The 15,696-nt window shown below is 30.5% G+C and overlaps 1 protein-coding gene across 3 annotated transcripts; it reads left to right on the top strand.

Annotated features, from left to right (window-relative positions):
- Window positions 1–8,277: 8,277 nt before the first annotated feature.
- On the top strand, window positions 8,278–14,544 carry LOC129304070 (uncharacterized). Of its 3 annotated transcripts, none has more exons than XM_054943704.1 (9): window positions 8,279–8,745; window positions 9,186–9,263; window positions 9,749–9,838; window positions 11,016–11,058; window positions 11,962–12,068; window positions 12,404–12,502; window positions 13,044–13,234; window positions 13,456–13,525; window positions 14,237–14,544. In XM_054943704.1, exons 1-9 carry the CDS (start codon window positions 8,563–8,565, stop codon window positions 14,309–14,311), a joined length of 936 nt encoding a protein of 311 aa, XP_054799679.1. In that variant the 5' UTR covers window positions 8,279–8,562; the 3' UTR covers window positions 14,312–14,544. The 3 variants fall into 3 exon arrangements, with proteins under 3 accessions (XP_054799681.1, XP_054799679.1, XP_054799680.1); XM_054943705.1 differs by having other exon boundaries at window positions 8,282–8,745; window positions 12,407–12,502; XM_054943706.1 differs by lacking the exon at window positions 9,749–9,838 and having other exon boundaries at window positions 8,278–8,745.
- The last annotated feature ends 1,152 nt before the right edge of the window (window positions 14,545–15,696 follow it).

The raw sequence follows: 15,696 nt of genomic DNA, 5'->3' as shown, positions 1-15,696 counted from the left end.
GTCTATCCAGTTTCACGAGTTCCAGCCCGTCCGTCACAACATACTAAATAGGCCCAATACAATCCTTGTCTTCACATGGACCCATTTTACTGCACTCCAGTACAAGCCCACCCTTTCCTTAGCCCATCTTTTGGACACCAACCTTGGCTCGATGTTATCACATTACCAAACCCATTCAACTAAGCTCCCTAACATATACAAAAAATTTTGCCTAATGATTGCTAACGTGATTCATTACCAAAAAAAAAAAAAAAAACACCCCACACACACGCACAAAGAAATAAATAAATAGATCTTGACATATGACACTTCCATCTCATTATACTATCAAACCTTAAACATTCCTTACTGTTAAAAATAATTTCAATAACTTATCATCCTTTTACCTGTAATTCTACTACGATTCCATTTACCGTACTTTTTTACGTCACATTGCAAACAATTATTCCATCCACATAACTCCCCCACCTCACCAAACATTTGTAACTGGTCATTATATAACCTAAAAATAGAAAACCTTCCAAGAATGAAGCTTCCCCGTGCATCGCACGGGGAGAACACTAGTTTGATGATACACACCTAGCAAAACACGTAAGCTTTGTCCAGATTTTCCTCCACCTCAAATCTTAGACACACCAACAACCCATACTCAACCTCATCTGGCAAACGTTTTAGAGATTTAATTGAAGAAAACAAATCAAACCATGTGCCATTCACTGCTTTAGTCAAGTTAGAAGATATTCAAAGCTTTGGTAAAAGAAAAGAAAATTTTCAACACCAAAGTTTTAATCATCCAAGAAGAAGACATTATGAAGTGGATAAGCAAAAATCAAAGGAAAAATAAGAGGAAACTAGAGCAGGATATTCAACAATGGAGTGTGAGAAAAATCAAAGAAAAAACTAAACCTTAGATTCAATCATTTCAAGATCTCAAAAAAAAAAAAAAAAAAAGAATCAAAATAAAGTGAAACCCATTTCAATGGATTTGTCAAACCTTGGACATATCTCAAAGATGTTAAATTTAAAGCCCTTGGATCTACTTTCAACCAATAGAAAAATGATGGGTATGAAGAAGAAAATCAATCTCTGCACAAACATCATTTCAGTAAGATCTCAACCTCCTCAACGCTTCAACTATCACAGCCACCAATAACAGTAGGTATGAAGAAGAAGGATCAAACATTGTTTCAGTAAGGTAAGAAATGTAGTTCAACGACTCAATAGATTTAAGAAGAACCTAGTTCAACAGTATTGTGCGAGAAGACTTTGACAATGGTGTGTGTAACCAAAATCAACAATAGGAGGGAGGCGAGTAGGGATGTGAAGAAGGTGCTTTAAGATGCTTAAAGATTGCAGAAGCCATTCACCTCTTGAAGGTGCTTGAAGAACTAGAAGTAGAGAGAGAAAGCCATTATTTTTTGTATCAATTTTTTTTTCTTTTTTTTTTTAACTGGTAAGTGTATGCCATGTGTCAAATAAAAAGGAATTAATGGTCAACAAACAGTCAACCTTAATAATAGGATAAAATTACATTATTTTTAACACTTATGGGGTAACGTTGCTCCTTCTAAAATGTAAAAGTTCTCGATGCTCCTTTCAGAAAACTTCTTAGGCAATTTTGCCCCTTAACCCCTAGAAGAAAATAAATGCAAATTATTTATCTCAGGGAATAACTAATAGAAATAAAAATAACAATGTGTGTGGGCTTACAATTATATAAGAAAATAAATAACAATTATTTATCTAAGAAAATAACTTATATAAATAAATTTAAGCAGTCAATGTATGATATATGAAACAATAAATAAACAATCATTACTAAAATTGAAATATAACATATAAATAACTAACAATTATAGAAAAGAATAAATATAAATTATCAAACTAAATGAGTAAATAAAAAACTATAATTAAAACTAAAACATTAAATAACAATGTATATATGCATATATAACAAACACTTATTATCAGCCAAAAACAAACAAACACTTATAGAAAGAAATAAATATGAATTATTAATCTAAATGAATAACTACTTGGAGATTTTGCATATGTTCTAGGATTAAACTAAGTAAATAGTCTAATATTTATTATATTTTTATTATGATTAATTTATTATATTTGTTAATGATATATCGTTGTATATCAATGATGAATTCTTTATAAATTTTTAAATTTTTAATGATAAACTCCATATATATCAATGATAAATTTTTTATATATTAATATAAATCGATCATACTTCTAAAATTTTAAAAATTTGGTTTATATTTTATAGATATAAGATTTTCTTGGCCAGTGGGTCAATTTATCCTAAAATAAATAAATAATTATTCCTAACAATTATAGAAAAAATATAAAACAAACTATGCATATAAATATAATATAGAAAGTATAAATTACTATTAAAACTCCTAACATGGGAGTGAGATTATGTGTGTAATTTATCCATTTCTTTCATGCTTCTTTTACCACTTTCGTATACGAAAAGCTACATTTTATTTTAGTCTAAGGGCATGTGATTATGTAAATATAATATATACGTGAGTCTTAGAATAATTAATAACAGATATGTAAAAAAAAATTTTAATAGAGGCTGCTCTATAATAATATCTTGAAAATAAGCATAATATCCAGATACTATTAAAAGATATGCAAATGATTTTTTAAAAAAATCTTACTGTAGTCCCCTCATTTTTTTTTAAAAAAATTCTTAAATAGATTTAATACACCATATCATTTATAGTCTATCTAATAAAAACATAACATTTAGAGTGTATTAAATATAAATTAATTTTAATATTAATGATAGTAGAGAGAAAAAATAAAAAATTAAATTAACATTCTGTTATAAAAATAAAATTAATTAAAAAATATTACACAAAATTTTATTTAAATTATTTAAAAAAATTTAATTAAATAAATTATAAATGATGGTGTATTTAAGTTTTTTTGTCATTTTTTTCCCCTCACTTTACCTTCCCCAAGTCTCTCTCTCTCTCTCTCTCACATTCTTGTTTTTCTTTCCCTCCACGTCACGGTGGAGTGTTGGGGTGCCATTTACAAAGGTAATGTGGATGGGTGAACGAGAAGGAATGGATGGCTGGAGTGTTACCAGATCATCAGTCACTATTTGCATACTACGTTAATTACCATCCGTTACAATGCTTTTTTTTTAAAAAAAATTATTTTATTTACATCACATCAATTCCTCCCTTCCTTCTTCTTTCTTCTCACGTGATGTAGTGTGTGTTTTTTTCCTTTTTACACATATACACTAAAGAAATGGGCAAATTGCAAAAAGAACCCAAAATCACAAAATTAAAAGAACAACATTAAATAGAAAATAAATGCTTCACATCTAAGTCAATGTTCTGCAAAAATTCAAGTGAATACGTGAATCTTAAAATTCCTAAAGGCATCATAAATTCATTATTCATCTAGGTATTAAAACAGGACGTATCCATGTTGGAAAAAGAGGGGGCAATTGTTCCCATAAAATTTACAAAAATTACATTCATTTTTTTGTTTAAATTACACTTGTTCCCTTTTTAAAATTGCAATTGCCCCACATTCTCTTTAAAACTATCAAATATACATATTTAAAAATATTTTTTGCCCTTTTATTTATAATAAAAATATATTTATGATGTAAATGAAATTAAGATATATTTTTAAAATTTTCATTTAATTTATTTATATATTACTTTAATTATTACTTAAAAATATATTTTTTAAAAAATATTAATATTTATATTTGGTATAAATATTGCCCCCATTACTAAATTTTTCTAGATCTGTCACTGTATTAAAATAAATATTTTATTATTATTATTACTATTATTTATCTTACATTATACTTTACATATTTATTTATATAATCCTATTTATATACACACACATATATACTGTTTGTATAAAATCAAAACATGGTTATATTTATAGAATTTCTAGGATGGTGTGGCAGTTCCCTCTAAGCATTCATGAAATCCTCTAAAAGCTGATATTCATGAACAGTGAAAAGAGCCATATGAATGTTCATCCAAAAAAAAAAAAACGAAGAAGAGCCGTATTAATCGTCTTAAAAAAAAAAAACGAAGAAGAGCCGTATTAATCGTCTTCTTACTTAAGGCATGTGCTTCTGTGTTGGGCTCCTTTTCTTGGGCTAGGGTTGTGAGACAAAGGGCAATTTCTTTCGAGGGAGGAGTGTAGCTTTGTAGGCAATATATTTTTTTGGCCAAATGTATCCTCAACCTGAGCTCTAGCTAATAGAATAAGGTGGACAAGGTGGGACAAAAGAATGAGTTGAGGCTTATATCACTTGTTTAATTGTTTTAAATGATTAATCTCTTTTAATTATTGTCACTACTACAACATAAAATTTTGGAAGCACCTTTAGAGCACTCCTATATCCATCACTCTGTATATATAGGAGTGCTTTGAGGTGAGGATTTTAGAGTGTCATTTTGAAAAACGCTCTTATAGGTGTGGCCTACAAAAGTGCTTTTTGTCAAAGTGCTCAAGCAAGATCCAAAGAATTTTAATTTTTTTTAAAATAATATACCTATAAGAGTGCTTTTCTATTTGAGTGCTCCTGAATGAGTGCCATGTGGGAGTGCTTTCTCGAATAGCACACCTGTATGTATTCATACGGGAGCCTTTTTAGTTGAGCGCTCCTGTATGTATGTCTTATGGGAGTGCTTTTTAGATGAATGCTCCTATATTTGGTTTCTATGGGAGCACTCCTATATGGTAATTTTTAATTTTTTTTAATTTTTTTTAAATCTTTTCACACTTTCTCTTGCCATTACAAGTAACTAATCCAGCAAAATGAAACCAATCCAGCAACAATACAACTGAACATTAGAAGTTGTATACAACAAAAAAAAAAACTTTAGACTAGGCGTACAAGTATGTGTTATTTGATCTGTAAATGCCAAACACAATAATTTCAAGTTTAAGATCAACTAACATGAGATTAAAGTCATAAAAAAAAAATGAAAGCAGCTTATCTATATATTATTAAGTCTAAATTATTCACATACACACATCATTATTTATTTGAAAAAAAAAACTAGAGGTGAGTGCAAATTGAATCAATGGCATGCTTCAAGCAAACTTTTGTGATGTGCGACAATGACTTTGAAGCGGTGCTTTAGGAGTGCTCATTTTCTAAGCACTCCTAAAGAGTACAACTTTTAGAGTGCTCCTAAAGGCTTTGTTCGTCCCTTTTTTTTTGTCATTTTTTATGTCTCCTTTAGGACCATTCCTAAAGGATTTTCAATTTTTTATTTGAACTTATAGGAGCACTCGTATGATAATTTTTAAAATTTATTTTATCCTTGCCTTTTTGAGAGCTCTTTAATAGAGCACTTCAAAAGATTTAACTTAATAGAATGCTTTTTGTTAAAACCGCTCCATTAGGTTCCGCCTCCTCGTTTTGTAGCGCTTTTGTTCATAAGCACTTCAAAAGACACAATTTGAAAGGCAATTGTTGCAGTATTGTGTGAAACATGCATTCCCATGACTGTGAAATCAATGGAAAAACAAATTGTGATAGTACCTTGATATATTGCTTGCAAAATGAGTTTGTGATGGTTTGTCGGATAGGTTAAATTATTCATTTATTATTAAGATATTAGATCTCATTTGTTACTTTTTGCCATTTTCATGTGAGAGTTCAGATAGAGCATGAGAAAAAGTGCTAGAGATTTGGGCTTATGTGCTCATTTATCTTTTGGTTTAACATATGTATCAATTGTTTGGTAAATTGCCATGACATAGGAACTTATAAACTTCATTTTGGGCTTTTGAAAACTTATTTTTGTGCTTAACATATGAACTCTAATTTCTGTTATGAATGTGAATTTTTGGAAAGAATCAACAGGATAGTTTCTTGAATTTACGTTGAGCCTTATTCATAGGGAGAATTTTATATTAGGACCATAGATATGACTTATTTAAAAATCAGACTAAATAAATTTGAAAAATACACTGCAAGTTGTTGGAGAAGTAACATGACTTGTTAAATATTTTACATTACTATCTGTAACTTTGTTTGTGAATTTATTAGACCCCAATTAAGGTAGTAACTTGTTAAATCATTATCTTAACTTATACGTGATAAAAATATTATATTACTTGTTAATTTCCTTACATTACTTGATAAGTCTATTATGCTACTTGTTAATTATTTAACTTGTGTTAAATCCACACTGACTTGTTAAATTATTAAATTAACTTGTAAAATCCATTAATGTTACTTCGTGCTACAAGTAAAGTGGCTAGGGATTTAACATGACATGGGAAATTATTAACTTGTAAAATTGATTACGCATTTACAAAATTATTTACAAAATTATTCTTACATTCATTTTGTCCTTTTTTTAATTATGTCACATCCATGATTCTAATAAGAAATTCTCCCTTTTTAATATCATTGGCATTAGTCAAACTAATTTTTTGAGATTGTTGTTGGGCTTCATATGCCCTTGGTCCAATTGATGAATGATTTCGGGATCTCACTGCTTCATGACATTATTTAATTATAATATTATTTCATTTTAAAAATAAGGTTGTTACACTTTTCCTGTTTAAAAAAAAAAAAACAAAACTTTCTATGAAGTTTGCTAAATTGAATTATGAAACCTTTTCTTTTCAATTTGAAGCAAGATTGAACAAACCTGGCTATTGGGTTAATTGAAAATCGCCAGGAGCTTTCGTGAAATTTTATTAAATTTCCAAATAAAACTTTCATGAATATATTCCCTCAAGTATTATTTATGGGTTATCTTTTAAAATATTTTCATGATGTTATTTATAAATCACTTTGTGATATTTATAAAGTAATAATACGTTTTTTGGTTTAAAATAAAGAAGTACATCTTTAAAGAGAAATTAATTAATATATTTTTTTATGGGGAGGAAGGAGAGAAATAATAAGAATGAGTTAGAATTTAATGCAGATAATCAAAGGTAAGGTAGAAAAAAAATGAGATAATTTTAAAACATAAACTAAATTTAATTATTTTTTGTATACAGTAATTAAAAGTAGTCGATAAATAAGATCATATATATGCACTCCCTCTCTTAAAAAATATAAAATATTTAATATTTAAAAATATAAGATATTTTCATTTTTTTGGTATGTAATTAATTTTTTTTTTCAAAAATACTCTCACCAAATATGTCACTTAACCTTTTACCTTTAAACATGACACTTTATTAAATAAGAACATAAATGAAAAAATAACATTGGTGTAAAGACCAAGATTGTTAAACTCGTGAGTTTAAATAAATTCGTGATAAAAATATAAACTCAGTATTCCAAATTCAGATTGTAAATTCATAAAAATTTACCTCTATTAATAAAGAGCCATTAAAATATGACTATAATTTAATTTAAATATATTAAAAATATAAATAATTGAAATTAAACACATTTACATTAATAAATTATCATATATAAGACATAAAAATTTTAAAATAAGGGAACTTATTTTTTAGTATTTTTGTTTTCTTTTTTATTAATATTAATGTTTGCATTTCAAGTTTTTTTTTTTTGAACTAAGTCCTATAATTTTTATGAACTAAATTTTTCATAGTATATACTTAATTGGCTCAACTTAGAAAATTAACAAGCTTAACAAGTTTAACCAAGCTTACATCTAATCCGAGTTTATGAATTAGTTAACACGATTTTGTAAGTTATAAATGTAAAAACAATAAATTCGAAGATAAACTCACGAATTTAACCGAGTTTGTATCTAGTTTAAGTTTATGAGTAAGTTGACACGATTTTATAAATTAAAAACATAAAAACATTAAATTCGTAGAGTTAACTTAAGAATTTAACAACTATAATGAAGGCATCAATAAATTTATTGAGAGTATAATTTAGTTAAATTTTTTTTATATTGTTAAATGAAGGGAGTAATATATACTTGTTTATAAATATGTACACATCTTATCAGGTCTAATAGTCATATTAAATTTTTTATTTTGTTAAATGAAAGCAAGTTAGGTAGACTTTTTTATATTTAACTTACTAATAATCAATTATGGATGATTAATTTTCAAATTTACAAGGGGTGAGGGGGTCCAAAAAATTATTAATGTAATATATTTTTAAACAATAAACATCACCAAATCATTAATTATATTTAATACGATATTAATGGCTAATACTCACGATAACCTGTAATCAAATCCCAAGAAATATATTCATTGTACCTGGAAATATTCAAAGTACAGAGAAGGGAATAAACAAAACAACCTGGGAAGGATTTAAACGTCGGATTTTCTCGGTAAAATTTCAGAAACGGCCAATTCACCGGCAGGCTTTTCAAGTTTTCCTTCTTTGGCGCGCGCTTTTGCACACAATAGTTGCTTCTTCTGCTCTCCGGCATGCATAGCACGTGTCCCCGAGCCGATCAACGGTTATAACTCAGCAGCTATGTATTCTTCTTGGAGCTGTCAGACATAAAAGACTTCGAAATACAAGGACGGAAGTAAGGGAAGCCACCGCTTCATTCATTCGCTGCATCTTTCTATCTATCAACAATGGCGAATTTGCCTCAATCCCTCTCGATCAATGCGCCATTTGCAGCTGCTGGTTCCTCCGCCCAAAATGCCGCCGCCGCTTCTCAGGCCAACAAGGATCACAAGATGGCGTCTGTAGAGCATCTCATTCTGCAACTGAGCAATCCTGATCTTCGTGAGAATGCCCTTCTTGAGCTCTCTAAGGTAGATAGTCCATAAACATCCACACACATATGGGAGTTTTTTTCGTGAATTCGTGATGGTTTATGATATCGGGATTTGCAGAATTTGGGTGGAAACTTTTTATTTTTATGTGTTTGTTTTAATGTCTGTTTTTATGGGTTCTCGAAGATTGATGTGGTCATCTCAGTTGAAGCAAATACCTGCATTGAGTTGGGAATAACATCTTGTATCCTGTTATGTGATGGCAATAGTAACTCAAATGTTCAATCATATTCCATTGTAATGGAGGAGTTTATGGAAGCCTTATGCTTCTCCATATTTATGAGAATGCTAGTTCTTATGGTCGATTGACTTGGTTCCTGATTGATTTCATTGCTCATTATCACATCTTTGTTATGTAGAGATATAAATTCAGCTGTATTAGTATCTCTTTATTTTTGTTTCTTATTGTTTACGTTTAGAAGAGGGAATTGTTTCAAGACCTGGCGGTAGCCCCATTGTTGTGGAATTCATTTGGTACCATTGCTGCACTTTTGCAGGTATTTTATCCCACTTGCATGCTATTCCTTTTCTAGATGCTTCGTTTATGATTATTGTACATTTTTACAGTTTAGCTCCTTTTTGTTTAGCTGATAAAGATACTCTCTTCTTTGAATGGTATATTTCTCGCCTATGGTCTTGTTCTACCACAAATATGTGATATATTGTTTCCCAAATTCCGTTTTCATCTTTGACAAAATTGGGCATAGTCATTCTTATTGAAAAATCGGTCATAGTACCTTTTGACTCTGTTAATGTTGACAACAATTAATGAACATTAGTTGTTCTATTATCATAGTTTATTTTGCTGCTTGCACTGTATTTTTTCCATTTTTTTCATGTTCTATTAATGTATAATAATATCATCAACATTCAACTCTCATTTCCTCGAAGGTTGAAGCTTTGTTGCATGTTATATTGAATTATTAGACTGCTTATTAGTTGTCCTGTTCCTTTGGGATTTCAATTCATTTTTCCCCTACAGGAAATAGTTTCAATATACCCCGTTCTTTCACCCCCAAACCTTACTCCAGCACAATCAAATCGAGTGTGCAATGCTCTTGCTCTTCTTCAGGTAAGATGCCATTGTACTGGGTCCTTACAGCTAGGCTGTCAGTTGTGATAAATTCCTTGTATGCAGTATATTATATTTGACATATAATAACGTTGTGGAAAGCTTTATTATATCATGTTATATATCATCAAACTGCATAGCCTGTATTTATTTATTTATTTTCAACTTTGTTACTTTTTTGCACAGTTACTTTATTGAACATTTTGCTTCTGCAAAGTAGATAAGTTCTTGAAATTTTGGAACTGTGGAAATCATTTGCTTAAGGTATAGGTGAAGCCATAATTATTTTAGGGAAAATTATTCTGCAAGTTCCTATAGTCTGTTTTTCAAATAGCTACTTTTAGGCTTGTGGTCTTTGGAGGCTCTAATTTCGTTTTCCATTAAGTTCTGTGATATCCTGTTCTTGGTTTTATGAGACTTCATTTCTAAAGATGGAACTGAAATAATCAATGGCAATTTAGGATTCTACATTTATCATATGTGAATCTTTTAATCAAGACGAGATTTTGTTGCAAACTAATTTTTGGTTTGTTCTGGAGCCCACAAGACACTGGTTGAAATGATGGGATATAAATGCTCCACTCTGTCCTCAAAGCAGAACCGTTATAATGCCTACGATACTAGGAAGGGACAATCATGGAACCAATATAATGGTCAACTCTTTCCTCTTCCTCGTTTTCTTTCAGCCCTCCTCACTATCTTCTCACAGCAGCATCAGCGAGCGCTTGCAGCTGGAGCCAACATTCCTTCTTCACACAATGAATCATCTGTTTTATAATTCAAAAATATTGGGGTAGATGATATAACTTTTTGTTTTTCATGTAAAACCTATTGACTTTTCTAAATCTGTTTGCACTGTTAAGACACATCAGCATCATTGGGATTGAGATACAAATGTCTAGAAGTCCAAGGACTAACTATGTGACCAATGAAATCTATGAGGAGGGCCTTATAAACTTTTGAAGCACAGGGACAGTGCTTGAAAATTAAATCAATCTACGTGGACCTATATATTAATTTTCCCATATGTTTTTTTAGTCATGGTTTTTATCTTAATTTTTTTCCTTTGTTTGGGAGCTATCATCTATTGCTTCTATTGATTTGAGACATGCTACTATAAAAATGAAATAACAAAAGAGATGTCATGATGACTTCTGATTCTTATGCTTTTCGGCAGTGTGTTGCATCTCACCCAGATACAAAGATGCTATTCCTCAATGGTAACTCCACTTCTGTTCTTGATGTGCTGGATTTTGATATTGTGTTTTCTACTTATCTTCTCAGCATGATTACCTGTGATATCATTAGCTGTAGCATGTGCTTGACGTAAGAGTTCCTCCTTTATAATTTTTGTGGAGACAGTGGCAACTTACTGTGCTATGTTTGATGGTATCTGATTAAAACCATAACGGGCAAGTTTTCTCTTGTATAAATTACCGGATTAAGATGAGAAAGGAAGGGTTAGAAGGTAAGTAGATGAGCTAAGTTATGAACTGTTTATGGTCTCGGGATTATCTTGAGAAGAGGGATGAGTGTGTGCTATTAAATTCAGATTCTTACTTTTAAATTGATCTTGCTAAAAATTAATTATCTGCCAAAACGGATTCACAAGTTTTCTTTCTACAGCTCTAATTTTTTATACTTCCTTCAGCTGACTGCTTCGGTGTATTGGATGCTTAATTGATATATGTCTGCCTTGGAAATCTAATTCTCCCATTCAAAAATTAGTTTCCATTAATAAAATCAGTTCTTGATTAGAAAAAAATTTAAGGCACCTAAGATACCCATGCCTTTGACTCCATTGGAGCTCCTAACTTCCTATATTGCTCAAGATAGAATTTCTTTCTCCCATAATTTAAATGTCATCATAAATTTGTGTATGATTTTCTTTCCTGGTGATCATTTTTTTCTGGCTGTTTGACTACCTTCTTCCCAAGGTTAAACAGGAAGAGAGTATGCTCTCTTCATTTTAAGATTAGATATTAGTATTTTATTTTTCCTTGACGTGACTTTTATACTACTTTATATGATTCGTTCTTGTTTATAGAATATACTTAATGTATGGACAGAAACAATATTGTCATTCATAGTTATTATTTAGACTTATCTTCTCTCTTTTGCAGCCCATATACCTCTATATCTTTATCCTTTTCTTAATACAACAAGCAAATCAAGACCATTTGAATACTTAAGGCTTACTAGTCTAGGTGTCATTGGTGCCCTGGTGAAGGTAATCATCCTTGTTACTTTGCTAGACAATCTTAGTGCATGTTTCGTTTCAATGTGTAACCAAACATGCTTTTATTGTATTTGGTAAATTTGTGTCAAATCTTCAAAGTTCTTAATGATTTGAAAGTTTGTATATATAACTGAATGCAACTTGTTTTGATGAACTCGTCAGTGCAATCAAAGTGATAAATAAAAGTTCCTCATTATTATGTTACTTTTTTTAGCAAATTGTTTGAAATTACATGCTTCCATATTTGGTAAGTGTGAAGATGGACTGATGGAGTCAATACTTAACATGTGTGTTTATCAGTTTTTAATAATCTTTGCTTTCTTTAGCAGGTTGATGATACAGAAGTTATCAGTTTTCTTCTTTCAACAGAAATAATTCCACTCTGCCTTCGCACCATGGAAATGGGTAGTGAATTGTCAAAAACAGTTGAGTTTTTTCATTCTTTCTTTTAGCCTTGTGTAATTTCATGCCACTACGGTCTACAAGTGTATTTCGCCTAGTCGCAAGTGCATTGTCATTTTCTTTTTCCATCCTTTTGTTGCCATATTATTAATTTTTAAAAATGGTACTTTTATATGCAGGTAGTCTTATGGTTTTAATTTATGCATTTCTATATATATATATATATATATATAATTATTTCCCACTTATACAGTATTCATGAAGTCTATCTTCCTTTGTTCCAGTGCAGTGTTAGACAAGCAAGTCTTAGGCAATGCACTTATACTGTATCTGCTTATGAACTTCTGGTTTTTATTAAAATGAATGTCATGACCTTTAAGAAAGTGGCTTTAGCCTTGGGTTGTTTGACATTGTGAATCCTCTTATGATACTTGATGGAGATATTGGTCTTATAACAAGTTTTATGATATAGACATGGGATTGGTGGAAAACTTTCTTGCTGTTTAGTTCCTTCAAAAAATGACGATTGTAAATAATGTGTAATGAAAAATTGTACTATGGCAGGTTGCAACATTTATAGTTCAAAAAATTTTGTCAGACGATGTGGGCCTGGATTATATTTGTACTGCAGCTGAGCGATTCTTTGCAGTTGGTCGAGTTTTGGCGAACATGGTGGCATCTCTCGCTGAGCAACCCTCATCTCGTCTGTTGAAACACATTATCTGTTGTTATCTTCGTCTATCAGATAATCCAAGGTTGATTTATATTCCCTCTCAGTAATCTTTGTTACAAAATGTTTAAATTTCTTTCAGTATGCAGATTTAAGGATTCATAATTTTGTGTCTTCTGCAAGGGTTACTTTTGGGTCCAAAGGGGAAGAAAAAAAATACTTTTTATTCTACAAATGCTTAACCAAACTTGGGGCAACTCTACTTCTTAACAATATTGTTAATCTGTTTATGTATTCTTCAACTAGGGCTTGTGCTGCATTAAGAAATTGCCTTCCGGACATGCTAAGGGATGCTACATTCAGTAGTTGTCTCCGTGTAAGTACATGCTATATTCATGTTACTCATAATTAGATTTTTGGGAAAATATACTTTTAGCATATTTTGCTTTTGGTTCCTACACTTGTTTTCATTGCTTTAAGTCCATTAAGTATTATCTGTTTGCAATGTTAGTCTCTCTATTTTTAAATATAACCATAAGGGCTTAATAGTGGCTAATGTGTATATAAACTCTATTACTTCTTGTATTGACTTATTAAAATTATGATGAGTTATATAAAAAATGAATAGAAGGTGAAAAACAAGTAGGGCATTAAATCATAATTCTTAAATAAGCAAATGGATGAAGTTTTAGAAGAAAGAAGACACGATAGTTAGGGCAGACATACAGAAAGGTTAGTAGTTATTTTGCTCATGTAATGTCCAACACATCATAATTTTACAAACTAAGCAATAGAAGTAACATAATTATGTAAATGACTAATGCATCAAACAAATGAAACTTAAAAGATTTGGAATGATGAAAAAAATTTAGGAACTAATACCAAAGCACACTTAAAAGTATAGAGACCAAAACTTATATTTTCCATTGATTTTATCATTAGAATTGAGTTGCAATGTCATAGATATGGTGATCATGCGACCAAGGGAAGCATAAAGACCAAAATATCTATTTCAGAACTGGATACAGCATTCCGCTTTAGTAGTGTTTTTGGCTTTCATTTTCTGGTCTTGTATGTATGAATGCAGGAAGATCCAACAACCAGGAGATTGCTGCAACAATTGCTTCACAATGTCGAAGTGAATCGCATGCCGCCGCTATAGGCTCTAGAAGGTTTTAATGATTTGATGGTGAATTAAGTATGAATTTAGCTTCATTCATGGTCCAATAAGAATCTTGTAAGACTATTATTTAATTTTTTTTCTTTCTCCTTAAATGAGACTAAATGAACCCATGGCAAGCATGAGCAATGTTGTGAATCTGACTCATCATTAGGTCCAATCAACAGGGTAGAAATGATATACATTTGATTCATTAATATATTTGATTCATATAACTTGTGATTCGGCGTGCTTGCATGTTGGAAGTTTATTTCTAGATCCAGGAGACTTTCTGTGATAATTTCCTATAAGGTTACGGCATCTGGATCCTCAACGCGGCTTCTTTTGCATGCCTGTGAAGTGCACATATTGTAATCATCTATTCCATCCAACATTCCACAGATTTGGATTCAGTGAGTGATTTAAGTACATTCACTCAATGAGTGTCTGTCTCAATTACAGTCATTAGATTTTATCAATACTTAAAAATTATCAAGATATATTTCTCTCTAAAAATTCAATGCAATCCTCATTATGAGAACATTTCATACTCATGTTGTTCCCTCAACAAAAAAAAATAAAATTGAGATGATATTTTCTGGGTATTATATGATAAGATTTTTGACAATCATTCGATTAAATCAAATAGTTATTGTGTCACATGAGATGAGTTTTATCATTCAAAGTCTCTTCTTACATTTGTTCTAGTTGTAATTCAATAAAGATCATTCTCTCCATTTTTTGGCCATCCCAAGCGTGTCCCACAAATTAACCAAGTTTCATGATATACATTTTAAACCAAAAGCCTTCATGAATGAAATATTTGAGTGCAAAGCCAAAATCATGCACCATGTTGTGGCAAAGTAGTGGATGATGAACCGAGACCCGCTCAATTAAATTGTTGAAGTAATTATCTCTTTTAAAACCATTCAAGGTTCAGATTTTAATCATGTGGTCATGTGTCATGGACAAGCAAAAAGATTTGATAGCTGGACACAATCCAAATCTTAGCATTGTTTTAATGTTTTGCTTTATCTTAAGTGTTGGTATCATGTCAGGGTAACTTGTAAGTTAACGAAAATTGGTCCAATAGGTAAAGATGCGACTAGATCATGAATGTAATCATAAAAGTATCCTAAACATTCAAATACTATCTAAAATATATATATATATATATATATATATATAAAGTCAAATCTTAACATTTTTAATGTGTGCATTTCTCAAAAGCAAGCACCTTATCTTGGTGATTTTAAAGCGATGAGGATTTAAAAATGCGCTTGTATATGGAAAAATCTTGAGTATTTAGTTGTTCCAACATTGATCACTAAATTAAAGGAAGCTAGGTGAACTTACCACTTCAATCACAAAACCCAAATGATTTGAAC

This window comes from Prosopis cineraria, unplaced genomic scaffold (genome assembly GCF_029017545.1).
Source record: "Prosopis cineraria cultivar Desert tree isolate PC_DT_omini unplaced genomic scaffold, ASM2901754v1 PC2, whole genome shotgun sequence".
Lineage (NCBI taxonomy): Eukaryota > Viridiplantae > Streptophyta > Magnoliopsida > Fabales > Fabaceae > Prosopis > Prosopis cineraria.
Note: the sequence above shows the minus strand (reverse complement) of the source record. Positions and strands in the feature narration are given on the sequence as shown.

Bases quoted from the DNA above. Each gene is read 5' to 3' on its own strand.
- LOC129304070 (XM_054943704.1), top strand. From the start codon at position 8,563: ATGGCGAATTTGCCTCAATCCCTCTCGATCAATGCGCCATTTGCAGCT. The intron at 8,746-9,185 runs GTAGATAGTCCA...GTTTACGTTTAG, and splicing joins CCCTTCTTGAGCTCTCTAAG to AAGAGGGAATTGTTTCAAGA. The intron at 13,235-13,455 runs GTTGATTTATAT...TTCTTCAACTAG, and splicing joins CGTCTATCAGATAATCCAAG to GGCTTGTGCTGCATTAAGAA.